Here is a 20,133-nt window from a genome sequence, read left to right as displayed (position 1 = left end):
TCGTCGTCACAGCAGGAAGTCTCAGCAGGAAGCGCCCGACGAGAAATGGAGCCGGACATTCTCGCGCGATCAGCGATGGACAGCGGGGAGTCGGTCGTTGGTAAGTATCACACATAGCGATATCGCTAGCAATATCGCTATAACGTCACAAAACCAGTGACGTTTTAGCGATATTGCTAGCGATATCGCTTAGTGTAAAACCCCCTTAAGCTAAAGCTGGTTATCTGATTAGCTATGTGCCAGGCATGTGTATATACTGCAAGGGAGGAGCTAACTTTTTTCTGCTTAGTGTCAGTGTCTAATTAAATTATTAAAATATGACTTGGAAAGAAAAGTTACACAAAACCACATACATAATGTGCTCGTGCATACCAGTGCTCAACTAAAAATTGGTTTGGTCTCACTAATATAGCAGACGTGTTTCCATAGCTAGTTCGCTTTTGCCAGAAGCAGGATCAGTAGTCCATCTGGGGAATGAGGGGATATGGTTTTCCTTTTACTCCCTGTCATGCTCCTGCATTGCTCTCGTCCTCACAAGGACAGGCCCCAAGTATATACTGCTATGGACTGCCCACCATCAATATGTACGGTTATATCTCCCTACGCGTTTCCTCCCTGATAATAGTGATTCATCAGGGGAAATAAATGAGTTACAATCAGTGGGAAAGATAATGTCCTATATGTCCATCTAGATAATAGGGTCCTGCAGTGGCAGGAATCCCATCAATCCGGTATGATCATCTGTGTCACAGCCCATATAAAGCTCATTGGTGTCAGTAAGCCCCGCAATCTAGGCTACTTTAAATAGACTCATACAGCATAGACATGCCCTCGGCGTGTGACGTCATCTCCCAGTACCCACCTCGTGCTAAACACACTCAGGCTTTGGGGACTCTGAAGGAGACGCAACCGCTACGTCCCATTCAAAACTATCGGGGCGCAGCTCCATGCGCTCTATAACGCGGAACGCATACTGTACTGCCCGGAAGTGACCGCCGCCATCTTGGCCGCGTCACATCTGATTACGGTCACCGCATGCTATGTGGTCATTGCTGTATCCCATTCAAGGCCCAGGGGGTGTGGCCTGTTGCATTTCACAGGGTGGAACGCAGACCGCCCGCGCCATCTTAGCTGCGTCACATCCGGTTGCGGTTGTCGCATGTAGTGAGGTCTCCAAGAAGACCAGAAAGCTCCGAAGCACCCACGGTAATCAATGTGTCCCAGTTTATACAGGGAAATAACCCCAATAATAATACCGACCTATCTGATGGGGTTATTTGTTATTAATAGGTGGTGACCAAAGTGTACAGTCAACCTTTCGCTTATGGTTCTCCCTATCTTATTCCATCTCTCCTCTTGGCCCCACAAACAGAATGACCAGAAGAGAGAATCATTCACTGCGCTGACAACTATACACCAATACATATATGGACAAACACTAGAAGTCCAAAATAATATCAACATAAAAAATACCTCAGGGACCTAAAGGACTTCAAGGATAACAAAATATACCAGGTGGTGGGGGATCCACAAGAAAGAGGGGATAGAGACACAGAACTATCTTCTACAGAGACTGATATATCAGACGTAGAAATGAGGTCATCTACATCTGGCGGACGACAGAGGGGGAGAAATAAAGGATACCAAAGAGGGGATAGATACCATCAATTATTCACATAAACAGATATGTGAATATTTATTTATGTGAATACAACACTGATTTAGGTTTCTCTTCACAGCGACGTATTGAATAAGGGGATAGGCCGAAACAATACTTTTTCTGTTGCTCCCAAAATTCTCTGTGCTACATGTACTTTGTGCTGTTATCACTTTTTGGATTAAAATCTTTGGCATCACGTACCAGAGTGTGCGGTGAATATTTAAATTTTTGTGCTTGGGGTCCACAGGATCCATTACACCGGCACCTCGCATTAGGATAGCGTGCAGGCCATTACTCCCCTCTTAATGCCAAGGGAGACTCTCCAGGCTATACTCTTGCTCTACTCCTGAGGGTATTATAATAGTGACATATTGAATATTACACTATAGCTGATTAGTGTCAGCAGCATACACCCATGGTTTCCGGTGTCCCCCAATGAATTGATAGAGAAAGGCCACTTAACAGACGGTGCTGTACCCAACGCCATGCAGATCAGCAAGAAAGATTAGTCTTACCAAAAGTACACTGGTTCTTAAGTGGGAATCTGGAGAAAGGAACAGAAATCTTCCACAAGTTTCAAGAAGTGTACATGCCATCTCAATGTGGTGATGTGAGAAGTCTGACAGCAGCATCTGTGGACATAAAATGGTACAAGTTATGAAAAAAAAAAAAAGTTTGTGATACCAAAAGGTTCTAACGTACTAAACATGCAACCAAGCTATGCAGCTATAGCAATATTTCAGAAGCAGGTCAGTCACTCTCTGCATAACAATATGGTCTTCTCTGAATATCATATTTATCAGAAATGTCTTATTCAGGAAATGTCTGTATAAATAAATAGTAATATAATCTGGTTGTGATAACAGTCTTTTAGGCAATAAGGTAAAAATACAATGGAATAGCAAACCTTTAGACAGTGAAGGGTGTCTGTTCTGCTAAACATTTTAAACTTGGCAAGTTCACCGATAAACCTCACAGTCTTGTTCTTGGTTTCAATATTGATCTGATCCTTCTTTCTGACCTAAAATATTAAAAATATCGTATTAAATTTGTTTTACCTAAAATAATATAAAACTCCTCCAAAAACAAATAAATGTATCTTTATCTGTACTAAACACTTACATGGAATCGGAAATCCCCTTTTAGCATGGAACAAAGATCTTCTGCAACATCTGACATACATGGATGCAAGGTAGCAACCAATCTGGCGTAAAATGGCAACAAATCCAATCTGAAAACAAAACAGAAACGTTAAAGCCTTCAAATTAAACTAATATCGAGTTCTGCCGACAGTCTAATGTTTATAAGGGCCCCTGAAAGATGATTTTCAAAGATCAGGAACCAGCAAGTCCAATTTCAGACTGGCAATGTTTTTGTTCCCTAAGGCCAGTTGACCCAACTATCTAAACAGTATGGTGGGGCCTTAACTTAGAAAAGCAGGTAGAAATAAGTGATGGCACGAGACGCTGAGCTCAGTGACCAGCAGTGATTGGGGTCCCATCTTGTTGAAAGTGGAAAACTGAATATGAAAAAATGCGGTCTTCAGGAGACAACCCCTTTAAGCAAACCTATATCAACACCTTCATCAACTAACCTATACTGAGCAAATTTTATTTAGCAACTTCCCTTATTAGCAATTACATAAAAAAAAAACATTATCAATATTGCCATCTTAACAAGAAGAAGAAAATTTGAAAGGAAACCAGACATCGATGTTTTATAGAATGTGAGAGTAAGTGAAGTGCATAATACAGTCAAGGCGAAAGTGTTAGCACCCTTAAACTTGTTCCAGAAAATTAAGTATTTCTACCAGAAAATTATTGAAATTACACATATTTTGTTATACACACACGTTTATTTCCTTTTTGTGTATTGGAACAACACACAAAAAAAGGGAAAACTGAACATACAGGTGCATCTCACAAAATTAGAACATCAAAAAGTTAATTTCAGTTCTTCAATACTAAAAGTGAAACTCATATAGAGTCATTAGAGAGTGATCTATTTCAAGTGTTTATTTCTGTTAATGTTGACGATTATGGCTTACAGCCAATAGAAACCCAAGAGTCATTATCTCAGTAAATTAGAATACTTTATAACACCAGCTGGAAAAAAGGGATTTTTGGGTAATCACCGTAAAATCCTTTTCTCCGAGCCAATTATTGGGGGACACAGGACCATGGGTGTTATGCTGCTGCCACTAGGAGACTGAAACTAAGTTGATACAAGGAAAGTTAGCTCCTCCTCTGCAGAGAACCAGTTCAGTGCAAAAGCAGTAGGAGATCATTAACGATATAAGAGTACAACATGTCAAATTACAGAACAAGCACAAAGCCATTAGGCTAACAAGCTGGGTTCTCTGTCCCCCAATGATTGGCTCAGAGAAAAGGAGTTTACAGCGAGTACACAAAAATCCCTTTTCTCCTTCGCTTTATTGGGGGACACAGGACCATGGGATGTCCAAAAGCAGTCCATGGGTGGGGAACAACATAACAGATCAGGCCCCACGTAACAACTGCCTAAATGTGTCCACTGCAGCCTGTAGAATTCGCCTGCCCAGACTTTCATCAGCGGAAGTCTGTGTGAATATTATAGTGCTTCGAGAACGTGTGCAGACTGGAACAAGTCGCAGCCTTGCAGACCTGCTCCACCGACGCCTGATGTCGAATGGCCCAAGAAGCCCCCTTCGACCAAGTAGAATGTGCCCTGATCCCGCTGGTATAGGCTGACCTCTGACATGGTAGGGCTCCTGGATGGTGGAAAGAATCCACCTGGCTATCGTGGCCTTTGAAGCGGCTAAACCCTTCCTGTGACCCTCAGGAAGCACGAATAAAGCGTCCAACCTTCAGAAGGACGCCGTCCTCGAGACGTACCTTCTCAGAGCTCTCACTACGTCCAGAGTGTGAAGGGCCTGTTCCAAACTTGCTCTTCCCTCCCGTAGCATCGGAGACAAGCTGATCCTGCTTCTCTCCAAATAAACGGTCACTATGATAAGGGAGGGATGTCAGATTTTTTTGGACGCAGAGTCCACTTTCCATTCTCTAAGCCATAATGCTCTTCTGATTGTGATGGCATTTGCCACTGACAGTGCAGCACAGTTAGCCGCATTCAAAGAGGAGTGTACCAAATAGTCTCCTGCCCGTGAAATTTGACTGGCCAGATGTGCTGCTTCCGGGGGGGGGGGGAGATTACTGTTCTGAATGGAATTAACAAGGTTGCTGACCAGGAGACCATTGCTTTAGCTACCCACGCTGCAGCAAAGGATGGATAAAGTGCTGAGCCTGAGGCTTCAAAGACGGAGTGGGCCAGGTTTTCTATCCGGCGGTCTGTAGGATTCTTAGTCAATGATCCATCCAGTAGCGACAGAAGGGTTTTGGAAGCCAGGCGAGATATCTGTGGATCTACTGCTGGAGACTCAGCCTAATCTTTCCGTAGATCATTTGAAAAAGGATACCTCGCTTCAAGAGGCTTCTGACCAGTGAAGCATTTATCCAGTCGCTCCCTGTGCCAATTAACTATAGCGCGAAATTCCAGGTGAATGGCAAAGGTTCTATGCTGACGTTTAGTTCTCGTACAGGACACTGCATGATCCGGAGCAGAACCGGAGTCCTTGTCAACCTTCAGAGTCTGGCTGACTGCCTCAATAAGCAAATCCACCATTTTCTGAAACTCTGGAGAGTCCAAATCCAAGGAAGCATCTTATTCATACTCCGAACTATGATCGCTACTAGTCCCTCATGAGGGAGAGCGAGAGACAGAGCTCACAGACACAAAAGGCACGTGAACAGTCGGATGACGTATTACGGATCCGCTTTCTAGACGCCTGTATGCGTCTAGAATGCTTGCGGCCCCTGCTAGCCAACGGCTCCCGTGTAGGGGAAGATCCATCTTCAACAGTCATAGGAACGCTGTGATCCACGGAGGGATTTAATTGCCTTAGCCAGAGAAGCCATGGATTGCGACAGTGACGAAGCCCACTCAGGGGGACTAGGCACACTGGGCTCGGCGGCAGTGGAGGGTTCCTGAGCGTATTTGGGGTCACAGGCACTGCAGAGTGGTGAACTCTGTGCCTTAGGAAACGCAGACCGGCAGAAGTTACATGAGGTGAAGACGACTGTAAGAGTCGTGTTAAGTATTTTTAGGCGCTTTAGACTGGGACATGGTGTACCCCTCTATGTGTGCCATCTATAGGGATTCCTACAGACCAGAGGGTAACTGCAGAGGGGAAGGGGAAGGAGTGTGCAGCACTCACTTACCCAGATCCTGTGAACCCTGTGTCCTTGGATTAGTGCTGTCCTCAGCGCAAAGTACCGCAGGATCCTGCAGAGAAAACACCGCTTCCAGATGTCAGCTTGAGTCCGGAGGCGGCAGGTGAAGATCCTGTGTCCCCAAAATATGGCTGCCGAACAGGAGATAAGAGGGAACCCTCCATTGCTGCCAGAATGGGACCCCCTGTACCAGCGCTGTCCCGGACCACCAGATCAGAGCCCACCAGCCCCGGCACTTACCCAGAGAAGCTGCCAGGTGGCAGAATGTACAGCTGTATCCAACAGGTCAGGTATAGTAAAAAGCTAGGATGTTGTACTCTTGCTCATCTTCCTCCTGCTGTCACTGCTATCTTTGGATGGTGCACGGTTAAAGGGAGAAACCTCGATCCACCATCCCTTTAATAGGGAGAGGGATCGTCTGCCTCCTTGCATCATCTGCTTTAGCAGTGGTGATGCAGTGGGGGCTGCACGGACACCAAAAGAATGCCTCTGTACATCCAAAGGGTTCAGTACCCTAGGATAGGACAGCGCAGGTTGTCAGGCATTAGGCGTGGCTGCAGAAAGAAGTACATGGAGGCGACACTCCATGTTCCCGTCTGTTGATGGTGTGGGGAGATTGGTGCCCTTTAAGGGACCCGTCGCCCCTAAAATTCAGCTCAGGCATGGCGTCCCACGTCACAGGAGAGGGTACATGGAGGCGACACTCAACGTTCCCGCCTGTTGTTGGTTTGAGGAGACTGGAGCATTGAAAGGATCCATCGCCCCTGTCATCCGAAGAAAAAATTAAAAGTCAAAAATGTAAAAATTAAAATCAAAAAAGAAGGGATTTTTGGTCTGAAGACCAGACCAGTGTGCCTCCTACGGACACTAAGCTTGAATTGGTTCTCTGGGAGCCAGCATGAGGGTATATACTGCAGAGGAGGAACTAACTTTCTTTGTATTAACTTAGTGTAAGCATAACACCCATGGTCCTGTGTCCCCCAAAGAGGCGAAGGAGAAAAATGATTTTAAAATACAAAATGTTGGCCTACTGAAATGTATGTTCAGTAAATGCACTCAATACTTGGTCAGGGCTCCTTTTGCATCAATTACTGCATCAATATGGCGATCAGTTTGTAGTAATGCGCAGGTATTATGGAAGCCCAGGTTGCTTTGATAACAGCCTTCAGCTCATCTGAATTGTTCGGTCTGGTGTCTCTCATCTTCTTGACAATACCCCATAGAGGTTAAGGTCAGGCGAGTTTCCTGGCAATCAAGCACTGTGATACTGTTGTTTTTAAACCAGGAATTAGTAGTTTTGGCAGTGTGGACAGGTGCCAATTCCTGTTGGAGAATGAAATTTCCATTTCCAATAAAAATTACTTTAATTAAAAAAAGGATGGAATGGAGAGGGGATAGTCGAGTAACGGGGAGGCCAATTAATAGAGCGTTGCAGTAGTCCAGGCGGGAGTGGATCAATGCTACAATGAGGGGTTTTGTTGTTTCCATGGTGAGAAAAGGGTGGATTCTAGAGATGTTCTTTAGGTGTAAGCGGCAAGAGCGGGCAAGAGATTGTATATGGTATGTGAAGGAGAGATTGGTGTCAAACAACACCCAGACAGCGTGCCTGCTGCCGGGGTGTTATTATGGTGCCACAAACAGAGAGGGAAATGTCAGATTTAGGGAGGTTGGTAGACGGTGGGAGCAGAAGAAGTTGTTTTTGAGAGGTTGAGTTTCAGATAGAGAGCGGACATGATGTTGGAGACTGCGGACAGACAGTCACTGGCGTTCTGCAGTACAGCGGGGGTAAGGTCGGGGGATGACGTGTATAGTTGTGTGTCATCAGCATAAAGATGGTACTGAAAGCCAAATCTGCTGATGGTTTGTCTAATTGGGGCCGTGTAGAGAGAGAAGAGAAGGGGGCCAAGGACTGAGTCCTGAGGTACCCCAACAGCGAGAGGAAGAGGAGATGACGTGGAGCCAGAGAACAAAACACTGAAGGAGTGGTCAGAAAGATAGGAAGAGAACCAGGAGAGAGCAGTGTCCTTAATACCCACTGACTGGAGCCTAGAGAGTAGGAGACGGTGGTCAACAGTGTTGAAAGCTGCAGAAAGGTCGAGAAGAATGAGCAGAGAGTGGTGACCATTACGTTTTGCTGTCAGAAGGTCATTGGTCACTTTGATGAGTGCAGTTCCAGTCGAATGTAGGGGGCGGAAGCCGGACTGTGAAGGGTCTAGGAGGGAGTGAGTGGATAGGTAATGGGTAAGCCGGTAGTAGACTAGGCGCTCCAAAAGTTTAGAGATGAAGGAGAGATTGGAGACTGGTCTGTAGTTGTTTGTGCAGGATGGGTCGAGAGCGAGTTTCTTTAGTAATGGAGTAACGATGGCGTGTTTGAAGGAGGATGTGAAAATGCCCGAGAGGGAGAGGTTAAAGATTGTAGTTAGGCGAATTGTGACGACTGGAGAGAGAGACTGGAGGAGATGTGAGGGAATGGGGTCGGTAGTCGGACGAGAAGAAGAGAGGAGTCTGGAGACTTCTTCTGTGATGGGATCAAATGTGGAATGTGAGCCATGGGAAATGCAGGGAGGGATGGGAGTCACAGCACTTGGTGGTTGGGAGCAGATTTCCTGACGGATATTATCTATTTTTTCTATAAAGTGGGAGGCCAGGTCATCAGAACAAATATCTGTGTTAGGGGCTTGTGCTTTTGGCCTGAGAAGGGAGTGAAAAGTGTCAAAAAGTTTCTTGGGGTTGTAGGCTAGATCAGGATGGTGAAGTAAGTCTGTTTGGCAAGGTGAAGGGCAGCGTTATAGGTTCTTTAACATAAATTTGAAGTGAATGAAGTCTTCTGGTGTGCGGGTTTTTCTCCATAGGTTCGGCTGGATGGGCACGTTTTGCGTCCCATATGGTCAAGCTGCTCCCACAACAGCTCAATGGGGTTGAGATCTGGTGACTGCGCTGGCCACTCCATTACAGATAGAATACCAGCTGCCTGCTTCTTCCCTAAATAGTTATTGCATAATTTGGAGGTGTGCTTTGGTTCATTGACCTGTTGTAGGATGAAATTGGCTCCAATCAAGTGCTGTCCACAGGGTATGGCATGGGGTTGCAAAATGGAGTGATAGTCTTCCTTATTCAAAATCCCTTTTACCTTGTACAAATCTCCCACTTTACCAGAACCAAAGCAACCCCAGACCATCACATTACTTCCACCTTGTGCAAGTATGTTAGCACTGCTGAAAACAGTTTGGCTGATTAGAGAAGCTATAAACCTGACCTTTCCTTGGTGACCCCAAACTTTTGAACGGTAGTGTACTTGCACAAAGATTTTCAAGGGTATTCTAACCATCCATTAGCCTTCTTACACAGTTAGCAAACACAAAGTACCATAAGAACACTGGACTGATGGTTGTTGGAAATGGGCCTCTAAACACCTATGAAGATATTGCATTACAAACCAGACTTTGCAGCTAGAATAGTCAATTACCACATTAACAATGTATAGAGCGTATTTCTGAATCATTTAATGTTGGCTTCATTGGAAAAAACTGTGCTTTTCTTTCAAAAATAAGAAAATTTTTAATTTCTAAATGACCATAAACTTTTGAACAGTAGTGTATGTTGTTCCAATACACACAAAAGTAAATAAACATGTATATAACAAAACAGTAAATTAAATAATGATGTATTTCTCCCAGAAAATTTTCTCCAACAATTTCAAGGGTGCCAACACTTTCGGCCATGACTGTGTTTTTCAAGAATTTATTTAGAACAGGATATCAATGTTTGATCAGTATAAGTGTTGCACCCTTATCATTGATTACACAGTCGCAGTCCACACAACATGTACCTGGTGCTGCAAGTATGGTCATCTCTATACTCCTGAGAGTCCAGTGTTCTGGAGATCGATATGGGTCCCAGAGGTGGGACATGCCATAAAAGAGGTTGTCCCATCTGGGACATTTAACTATATCTTCTTTGATCGCTTTATGTATCTTACTTCTCACAAATGTCACAGAGGAGCCTTTTCCTAAGAGACATTTTAATTAACACTTGATTTGTTTTAGTTACCTTTGTCTAGGAACAATGAATAGTGCTCTCACTAGTTTTCTTCTGTTTGCTTTTGTGTTCATATTCATGCAAAAATCCATTGCAGCCTAAAGATTTCACACAAATACACAAAAAAAGTAAATACAAAAACACTAAAAACTACATACTAAGTTAGTATCAATTCCTGCTACTTTATTGTTATTTTTGATTAATTGACATCTCTCTCTCTATATATCTTATATATATATATATATATACACATACACACACACACACACACATACATACATATACACACACAAATACGATGATTGCCTTGGACTAATCTAACTTTTTCAATATCTTATATTATGCTTTCCTCTTCCTGTTTGGAAACAGAAAATGGAAAATTGTATCTAAAGTGGTTTTAATTAAAAAAAAAAAAAAAAAATTATCTGATTCAAAAACCACACACTATTACCTATTTATACTACTGAGACTAATGCCTGAATTAATAAAGCACAATTGTATACTATACAAACATATATTATACACAAATATTTTCATTTATTTTTTTTCCCCATTGAACATGTCAGTGAGTACCTTGTCGATCAGATCACGATTGACACAGTTTGGCAATTGCTGAATGAAAGCGTCAACTATGAGCTTCAAATGAGACCCAGTGCTTGCTTCTTCATCTTCTTGTTCTGTAAAAGTAACAATATGTACACTTTAATTTCATTATCTACAGCCAAGTTTTAAAAAGGATCTGTCAATATACAGTAGACAACATTGGAAAAACCATCCATTAATAGGGTTGTCTGGGACTTTTACATTGATGGCCTATCGCTAATATCTTATTGGTGAGGCCAAGACACCCCCACTGATTAGCTGTTCTAGGTACCAGCACGATGCGCTGCGGTGCTGAACAGCTCCAACAACTGCATAGTGGCTGCTGCTGGATACTGCCCATCTGCCCCCTATTGATTTATATAGGGGACTGATGTGCAGTACCCAGCCTTAACCACTATACCATTGACGGAGTTCTGCTGCGCTGTGCAGCTCTGCAACTCACCACATCCAACAGTTGATCAGTGCAGGTGCCGGGTGCTGCACTCCCATTAATTAGATATTGATGAGTTATCCTATGGAGAAGCCATCAATGTAAAAGTAATGGGCTACCCCTTTAACCTGACCTCATGCTCCTGCAGGCACTTACATGATAATAATAATGGTGTTTGGCGCTAAATTATACACTAGTTTTGCTTCACCAGACTGGAGCGATCAAAGGGAATGGGCGATCTTTTAAATAGATGACTCGGCCAGGTTACCATAACACTGCGATGACTTGTGTTCATTTCCGTAAGTCACCACAGTGGTGCGGTATCCTGGCAGAGTCATCTATTTAAAAGAACTACCATTCCCTTTGATTAATAAACTGTTGCCACAAACACATACGGTTTAACAACAGCACAACCAGGTTGATCCGCAAAGAAGCACTCATTAGAACCCATATTCCTGATCAAAGGCCTAAGTAAACTTGACAGCGAGCAGCTAATGTCCGCTCATTACACAATTTATGCAGACCATTAAATCACTGTTGTCCATCAGCATAATCTTAATGTAGAAGAAAGAGGCTGGGAACATACTGGCGTAAACATTAAGTCACGTTGGTCCCTTTGCATAAATAATAGTGTCCCTCACGAGATATTTACACTGCAAATTCAAGTTCGTTTTCCTCCGGCTAAGAAAGGTTTCTTCATTACTCAGTGGGATTTTCCATGTTGTTACAGTAAAAAGGTTTCAAAGTCATAAAAGAGGTTCATTTCTAAGAAAAACTCTGATCTCTTGTTCCTTAACCATAACATGAGGCAGGTAGCCAAGTATAAGAACACAGTCTGAAATAATCATGAACAGCGTACACATGAGGGTTTGTCACATGCAGTTCACATGTATAACTGCACAAAGATAGATCTAGGTCACCGGGAAGCCAGTAAGAAAATTAAAGCCTCCACTTTTTAGATTTCTCTTGTGACGACAATTCAGACTGCATAAAGTGCTGCCGCGGGTTATAATGGACGAGAGGAAACTACAACTTGGAATTCTACAGACAGCGTCAAACTGTGGCATCTCCAATCAGCTTTCACACCATTTGCCGTGAACCTGTGCATCCCACTGGGTGGATGGATAAGCGGATGGTGTATTACTAAAGTGTAAGCATGTCTCCCACGGTCTACAGAGCAGCGACTCTCTAGATGGACTGTACTGCTCTACTGGTGCCAGGACAAGCAGTCTCCATCATTTTATTATTACTGCACACAGGGCGAGTGAAGAAGCTCCTGTCTTCTACATAGACCAGAGGCCCCTTTTTTCTATATAAGGGCACAACCTTCTGCAAATTCTGTGTGATCTGAAGGAGGGCTATATTATTGTACATTATTGTTTTCACAGATTTTATGGCCTCAGAATTCACCAAATGTTTTTTTCTTACCTTGCTCATCGAGCAGTTTTTTCGTAAGATCTTCTGCTTCCTCAACTCCTTCCAGCTCCAAGGCATCATCAGCTATATCCAAGTTTTCCAGTTCCAATTCTAGTTCTTCTGTTGTGGAGACCTCTCTGTCTTTACAGTCTTTGGAATCTGATAATATGAAGAATATCAATATAAATATATTTTTTTAATTATGTATTCTGTCCAAGAAGTACAGGTAAAAGTACGGGATATTCGGCAAGTAGAGAAAATCCATAGGTTATACAAGTAATGTCCAGCAGGTCTCTTTCTCAAGCAGTTCTCCAAGTTCTATGCTGTTATTTTCTCGATTGGTGTCATACAAAAAAAAAAAATTACAAATTGTAGCAGTGTATTTAGTGCCAATACTAAATTTGTTGTATTAAAAAAAAACAACAACAAAAAAAAACGAGACTATGGCACTTTTAGGACTAGTGCAAATGAGGGAGCCCATCAATGGTGTTATAGCAATAAAAAAAGCAACTCTGTACTGTAGGCACTATCTACAGGATCCGAAAAACAAGGGAGAAGGAGGATTGATTTAGAACACTGATGTACACTCACTGGCCACTTTATTAGGTACACCTGTCCAACTGTGTGTTAAGACTTAATTTCTAATCAGCCAATCACATGGCGGCAACTCAGTGCATTTAGGCATGTAGACATGGTCAAGACAATCTCCTGCAGTTCAAACCGAGCATCAGTATGGGGAAGAAAGGTGATTTGAGTGCCTTTGAACGTGGCATGATTGTTGGTGCCAGAAGGGCTGGTCTGAGAATTTCAGAAACTGCTGATCTACTGGGATTTTCACGCACAACCATCTCTAGGGTTTACAGAGAATGGTCCGAAAAAGAAAAAAAATCCAGTGAGCGGCAGTTCTGTGGCCGGAAATGCCATGTTGATGCCAGAGGTCAGAGGAGAATGGGCAGACTGGTTCGAGCTGATAGAAAGGCAACAGTGACTCAAATTGCCACCCGTTACAACCAAGGTAGGCAGAAGAGCATCTCTGAACGCACAGTGCGTCGAACTTTGAGGCAGATGGGCTACAGCAGCAGAAGACCACACTGGGTACCACTCCTCTCAGCTAAGAACAGGAAACTGAGGCTACAATTTGCACAAGCTCATCGAAATTGGACAGTAGAAGATTGGAAAAACGTTGCCTGGTCTGATGAGTCTCGATTTCTGCTGCGACATTCGGATGGTAGGGTCAGAATTTGGCGTAAACAACATGAAAGCATGGATCCATCCTGCCTTGTATCAACGGTTCAGGCTGGTGGTGGTGGTGTCATGGTGTGGGGAATTTTTTCTGGGCACTCTTTGGGCCCCTTGGTACCAATTGAGCATCGTTGCAACGCCACAGCCTACCTGAGTATTGTTGCTGACCATGTCCATCCCTTTATGACCACAATGTACCCAACATCTGATGGCTACTTTCAGCAGGATAATGCGCCATGTCATAAAGCTCGAATCATCTCAGATTGGTTTCTTGAACATGACAATGAGTTTACTGTACTCAAATGGCCTCCTCAGTCACCAGTTCTCAATCCAATAGAGCATCTTTGGGATGTGGTGGAACGGGAGATTCGCATCAGGGATGTGCAGCCGACAAATCTGCGCCAACTGTGTGATGCCATCATGTCAATATGGTCCAAAATCTCTGAGGAATGCTTCCAGCACCTTGTTGAATCTCTGCCACGAAGAATTGAGGCAGTTCTGAAGGCAAAAGGGGGTCCAACCCCTTACTAGCATGGTGTACCTAATAAAGTGGCCAGTGAGTGTATAATGGTTGGGCAGGTAATGTGAATTTTGAGGACAAAAGCAGCGACCTTGTTTTCAGGAAACGACGATGCTGTGGTGAGTTTATGGTAAGGCTAGTTTCACACTAGCGTATCTACACGCAGCGCACGGCGCCGCTAACTCCCGCCCCCTCCGGTCATCTCCTCCCTACTATCGCACACGGCTGCATGCGATCTGCGCACCCTATCTTTAGCATAGGGTGCGCAGACCGTGCGCTAGTAGGATTTTTGCGTGCGCTGCGCACTTTTGAACCACCAAAATGCAACATACTGCGTTCGGCGCACATCGGCGCACCTTCAAAAGTGCGCAGCGCACGCAAAACTCCTGATGTGTGCAAACTGTAAGGCGCTGCGGAATATGTTAGCGCTATATAAAAATAAAGATTATTAAAAAAATAAAGATTAATATTATTAATAGGAGCGAGAGAGGTCTAGCCATTCATGAGCAGGTTGCCTGGAGGACCAAATGCTTTAGAAAAGAGAGTAATTTCTATTATCCCAGCAGGACCCTTCCTTCAACCTACAGATAAGGGCCTGATATATCATTGTTGTTTCTCCGCTTTTCTGGAGTAATTTAAAGTCATTATACAGTTGACACTTTTTAAGTTGTCTTTTCTTCTTTTAGTTTTGTTTTCCTTTAACAACTTTGCTTATCCAAAAGTTTTAGACAGATGGATGAAATGCGACTTTCCAAATGTCACGTTCTATTTAGCACATCTCACTCTAAGCTCTGCCTCTAGTAAGGTTCTAGAGATTTCAATTTGGCACATTCTAGGCAGACATTTTCAAATTTTGAAAGCTTTTGCTACTGTTGTGCTAGAAACTCGAGAAAACATTGATTGTCTGGTACTAGTCCCAGTTGGTGAAGATCTGGTGACCGTCTTGTATGAAGTTCTCCTGAAGTCTGATATATCTACTGAAACCAAGCGAGTGTGCTGGGAGAAAAGTTACTAGTCCTTATCTAAGAAAATAGTTTCTTCTCCCAGGCAAGGATGAAGCTAGGTGTGTTATTGAGGATGAAATCTGAATAGATTTTAGAGAGCACTGTTACAGTTCCATGGATATCAACATGGAAAAAAAGTGCAACTAAAGTGATAAATCAGGCAGTCATAAAATAAACAGAATACTCTTAATTAGTATTTTATAAAAACAGTGTTAAAGGGATTGTTAAAAATGGAATTGGTTACAATAACACATCTGCAACAAACCGCTGCTACCATATAGGCAGGAGCCCTCCTATCACCTTCTGTGTAAAACCTATTCGGCACTATTTGGAAATTATGATTTCAAATACATATTAAATGGTTATTCCCATGGCAGAGACCAGGATAACGACTGAAACATCCAAGAGTGACTGAGCTAATCCTATTTAGGTCTATGGGGTTTATAGAAACAGCATAGCTCTCCTGTTTCCATAGTGCAAACTCCTGTGGTAAGATCCTGTAAGAAGTTCTGATCTCCGTCACAAAAGGCTGAGATGGTGATAACCCTTTAAATAACACAGGTATAATACTGTTTATACTCGTGTATAAGTCGACCCGTGTATAAGCCGACCACCCTAATTTTGCCACAAAAAACTGGGAAAACTTATTGACTTGAGTATAAGCCTAGGATGGAAAATGCAGCAACTACTGGTAAATTTCAAAAATAAAAATAGATACAAATAAAAGTAAAATTAATTGAGACATCAGTAGGTTAAATGTTTTTGAATATCCATATTGAATCAGGAGCCCCATATAATGCGCCATAGATTATGATGGGCCCATAAGATGCTCCATACAAAATACACCCCATATAATGCTGCACAAAGGTTAATAATGGCCCCATAAGATGCTCCATAGAATAATATGCCCCATAATGGTTATGGCCCCACAAAATGCTCCATAGATTATGCCCCATATAATGCTCCATAGATTTTGCCCCCATAAGATGCTCCATAGATTATGGTCCCATAAGATGCTCCATAGATTATGCCCCCATATGATGCCGCTGCTGCAAATAAAAAAAAAATGGCATACTCACCTTTCCGTCGCTGGGGGCCAGGTGCTGGGGCCCTGAGCAGGCGGTGTCGCCGCTGGCTCAGGGCCCCGGCACCTGCGATATTCACCTGTCCCCACTTCATCGCTACGCGCTGCTCTGTCTCTTCCGGGTCTTCTATCAGTGACGTTCAGGCAGCAGAGGGCGCGGTGCGCACCAACTACGTCACAGCACCCTCTGATCTGAACATCACAGCCAGAGGGTGTGGAGGACAGAGTAGCGCACAGAGATGGACCGGGACAGGTGAATATTGCATATACTTACCCCCTCCTGGCGCGGTCTCTGCAGCCCCACTTCTCCCAGTCTCAGTCTCCTTCCTTCAGCGGTCACGTGGTACCGCTCATTAAAGTCATGAATATGTGCATATCCATGACTTTAATGAGTGGTACCACGTGACCGCTGAAGGAAGGAGCCAGAGACCATAGGAGAAACAGGTGGGCTGCAGAGACGCGCCGGGGGGGGTTTAAGTATGATCTGACACCCCCGCTCACCCTCCGACCCCCTGGCGTATATGACTTGCATATAAGCCGAGAGGGGGGCTTTCAGCCCCCAAAAAATGGGCTGAAAATCTAGGCTTATACGCGGATATATACGGTAATCATTTTAGGAAAATGCCTGAAGGTCATATGCTGTTATGGCGGTCTGATGTAGACCTACCAAGCACACAGAGCCCCAACAATTGCCTGCAGATAGTCTAGTAGTGCTCTCGTCACACTGATTTACCTTTTATATCATCTTTGCCGCTGTCCTTGGCTTGGAAACTCTTTTCATTGTCTTTAAATAATATAGCAGGGACAAAAGCTTTTAGATCAATCAAGTTCTCATAGAAGTTGCGGGCGTCTTCATCTTCCCAGATGCCACCTTCTACATCATAATCGCCAGGCTTCCCAGGTGTGAATATGTCAATGCCAGGTCCAAGTTCTGAAAAACAGGTCATATCAAAGTGCAAAACATTAAAATTTAAAGACAATGTCAATCTGATGTTCGCAATGGAAGCGCTATTCTGAGTACACGACCAGTAAAGTCATTCAGTAAAAAAAAAACAAAAAAGATAGTGGAAAGACTTGAAGGCCTTGAGATTTTCAAAACACATTGTACATGATAGAAGCATTTTTCTATAGGAATGTTCGGATACCTTCTGGTATGGGTTTGTCTTGAGGAAGCTCAGGCATATTTTCATCTAGAAGATCAGCAAGGGATTGAGAGTTTGCCAATAATTTCTGATAAGATGTAGCAAACTCCTCGTATTGCTTGTGTCTGTCTTCACTCAATTCCCCCTTTGTGTGAAGTATACGTCTGCCAAAGGGAAAAAAAACAAGCTTGCATTATTAATTATCTTAACTAGAGATACTGAAGCAAAAAAAACAAAACAAAACAGTGCTCTGTTAATCCATAAAAATTGTTAAAATAATGCTCTTTATTGATATAATTAAAACTTCACAATCCAAGTGAAAAAAAATTGTAGGGAAAAGAAAACAACTTTCAGATGCAAGCAACCTTAACCCCTTAATGACCCATGATGTGTATATCTGTCATAGGTTGCCTCCTCCTCTTTGGTGCGGGGTCTGGCGCTGAGCCTGCACCTTCTCCGCCATACGACAGCTGATTCTATCAGCCGACATGTGCCCATAACAACCGTGGGTGGAATCACGATCCACCCACGGCTGTTAACTACCGTAGTTAAATGCCGTTCATCGGCACCCCGCCACATGATCGCTGGGCGCCGATGGGTTGGCATGACAACCCAGGGTTTGCAGGACCCCTATGGTTATGATTACCAAACTGTTATGAGCGTCGCCCACTGCAGCCCTGCTATGTGTAACATAAGCGATCAGAAGATCGCAGCTTCAAGTCTCCCACGGAAACTATTGAAGTTAAAAAAAGTATTCAACCAGATCCAGATCCCAAAAAAATCGAGACACTACGGGTCTCGGAAAATTGTTTTTTCACAAACTGTGGATTTTTTTTTCAGCACTTGAATGAAAAAAAAGGAATCTAGACAGGTTTGGTATCTACGAACTCGTAATGACCCGGAAAATCATAATGGCAGGTCAGTTTTAGCATTAAGTGAACATGAGAAAAATAAAAACAACAATTGTAGAATTACAATTTTTTTTGCAATTTCACCGCATTTAGAATTTTTTTCTCGTTTTACAGTAAGAGATATGGTAAAACCAATGGTATCGTTCAAAAGTAAAACATCGCCCGCAGAAGACAAGCCCTCACATGGCCATATTGATGGAAGTTATGGCTTTGGGAAGAAGGGGAGCAAAAAAACAAAAATACGCCTAGTCTTTAAAAGGTTAATCATGGAATCAAGTTGGGACCGGCCACAGTTCTTCTGACCCAAGCATAGGCATATGTGAAGCTGAAGTTCTGGTGAGGAGAACCATGGCAGGCCCAGACAGCGTGGTCCTCTACTTGGAGTGTAAATGTTGCAAATGAGAAACCAGCTTTTGCCCTTGGCTTCACAGATGTACCCAAGCCATACCTGTTCTGCCGTTCTATGTTCTGCAACTCCCGATGGTCCCTCTTCAGATGCTTTGTTAGAGAAGTGAAGTACTCCTTCAGCAAGTTCTGAAAAGGCTGCTGCTTCTCTGGGCTGATAATCTCACTAGGTGGGAAGCTTAGATTAAATTTATCAGATGCGCACTTGACTTTTCTTGGAACCAAGCCGGCAATGTCATCACCACAGTGACGACAGAAGCTTATAACCACAGAAACATGAGTGTGGGACTCCCGATCAGCATTTATGATGTTCTTCAGTTGCTCATAGATCAATGAGAGGCCTTCTTTATCAGTGAAAATACCTATTATGGTTAATTCTGCAATGAAGCGCAAATCTGTTCTCAGTTTAGTAATGTTTGGGGTTTTATCTTCTTTGCGAGCTTCAAAGTGCTTCTTCCAAACCTGAAGCAAAGACTGGGCGAAATCGGCATATCGCTGGTGGAAGAGAGAACACAAGTGCACTGCGCAGTTAACATCAGAGATTTTTAGCTTTGCTTCTACTATTGAAGCTGCGGCTTCTGCAATGTACTTGCTAAGGTTAAGGCCATTGAAATCATGGGACAAAGAATCTCTTTGCTGCTCAGTTATGGTTCTTAGTTTCTTCACAAAGGCAGTGTTTTTCTTAAGACTAGAATCCAGACGGCTGAAAAAGTGCTCTTCAGGACGATGCTCAGAAGCATTTTGATTTTTGCTCCGCAGCTCTTTTCTGGCCTGATGTCTTTCCCAGGCTTCCTGGTGCAATTGATGTGCTTCTTCTTTCTCCCTGTATCAAAAAGATTAACATAGAATAAAATGTGATGTATAAGTAAAAAAAACTATAATACTACTCCATTATAGAAAAAAATAATCTTAGCTGTTTGCTGGCCTGCAACTTGAAACTTCACAAACACGAGGGTGAACCTTACTAAATAAATATATTCCCTATGAAAAACATGAACATATTTAGAGTTTGTCTGCTACTTAGATATTTATGACCTACCGTATTTTTCGCACCATAAAACGCACTTTTTCCCCAAAAAATTTGGGAGGAAAATGGGGGGGTACGTCTTATGGTGCGAACGCAGGCTTACCGGAGGGTTGGGGCAGCAGAACCGACGGCGGCAGAATTGTGGTGATGCTGTGGCGGAGGGCGATGTGGAGTGCACCTCAGCATCCCTTCCTCAGGATGCCGGCGGCAGAAATGTGTCCACACTGTCAGGTGTCCACGGCGAGCGCATCACCTGTTTCCCTGCAGCCATCTTCCTGAAGCAGTGGGCCGCCAGAAGCTTCAAGAAAATGGCCGCCGAGATCTCAATCTGCACATGCGTGGCCTCCGGCAGCCATTTTCCTGAAGCCTCCAGCGGCCCATGG

The 20,133-nt window shown here is 43.5% G+C and overlaps 1 protein-coding gene across 5 annotated transcripts in view; it reads right to left on the bottom strand.

Moving 5' to 3' along the window:
- UPF2 (UPF2 regulator of nonsense mediated mRNA decay) overlaps positions 1–20,133 on the bottom strand; it is a 123,549-nt gene that overhangs the window by 85,628 nt on the left and 17,788 nt on the right. For all 5 annotated transcript variants that reach the window (XM_073588982.1, XM_073588979.1, XM_073588984.1 and 2 more), the window contains exons 3-11: positions 18,767–19,546; positions 17,411–17,571; positions 16,999–17,196; positions 12,428–12,574; positions 10,540–10,643; positions 9,979–10,064; positions 2,783–2,891; positions 2,568–2,681; positions 2,176–2,292 (exon numbers count right to left, since the gene is read on the bottom strand). In XM_073588982.1, coding sequence (XP_073445083.1) covers positions 2,176–2,292; positions 2,568–2,681; positions 2,783–2,891; positions 9,979–10,064; positions 10,540–10,643; positions 12,428–12,574; positions 16,999–17,196; positions 17,411–17,571; positions 18,767–19,546 — 1,816 coding nt within the window. The remainder of the gene's footprint in view (positions 1–2,175; positions 2,293–2,567; positions 2,682–2,782; positions 2,892–9,978; positions 10,065–10,539; positions 10,644–12,427; positions 12,575–16,998; positions 17,197–17,410; positions 17,572–18,766; positions 19,547–20,133) is intronic.

This window comes from Dendrobates tinctorius, unplaced genomic scaffold, assembly GCF_039654945.1.
Source record: "Dendrobates tinctorius isolate UK_male_01 unplaced genomic scaffold, ASM3965494v1 ptg000105l, whole genome shotgun sequence".
Taxonomy (NCBI): Eukaryota; Metazoa; Chordata; class Amphibia; order Anura; family Dendrobatidae; genus Dendrobates; species Dendrobates tinctorius.
This window is presented reverse-complemented; position numbering and strand designations above follow the sequence as displayed.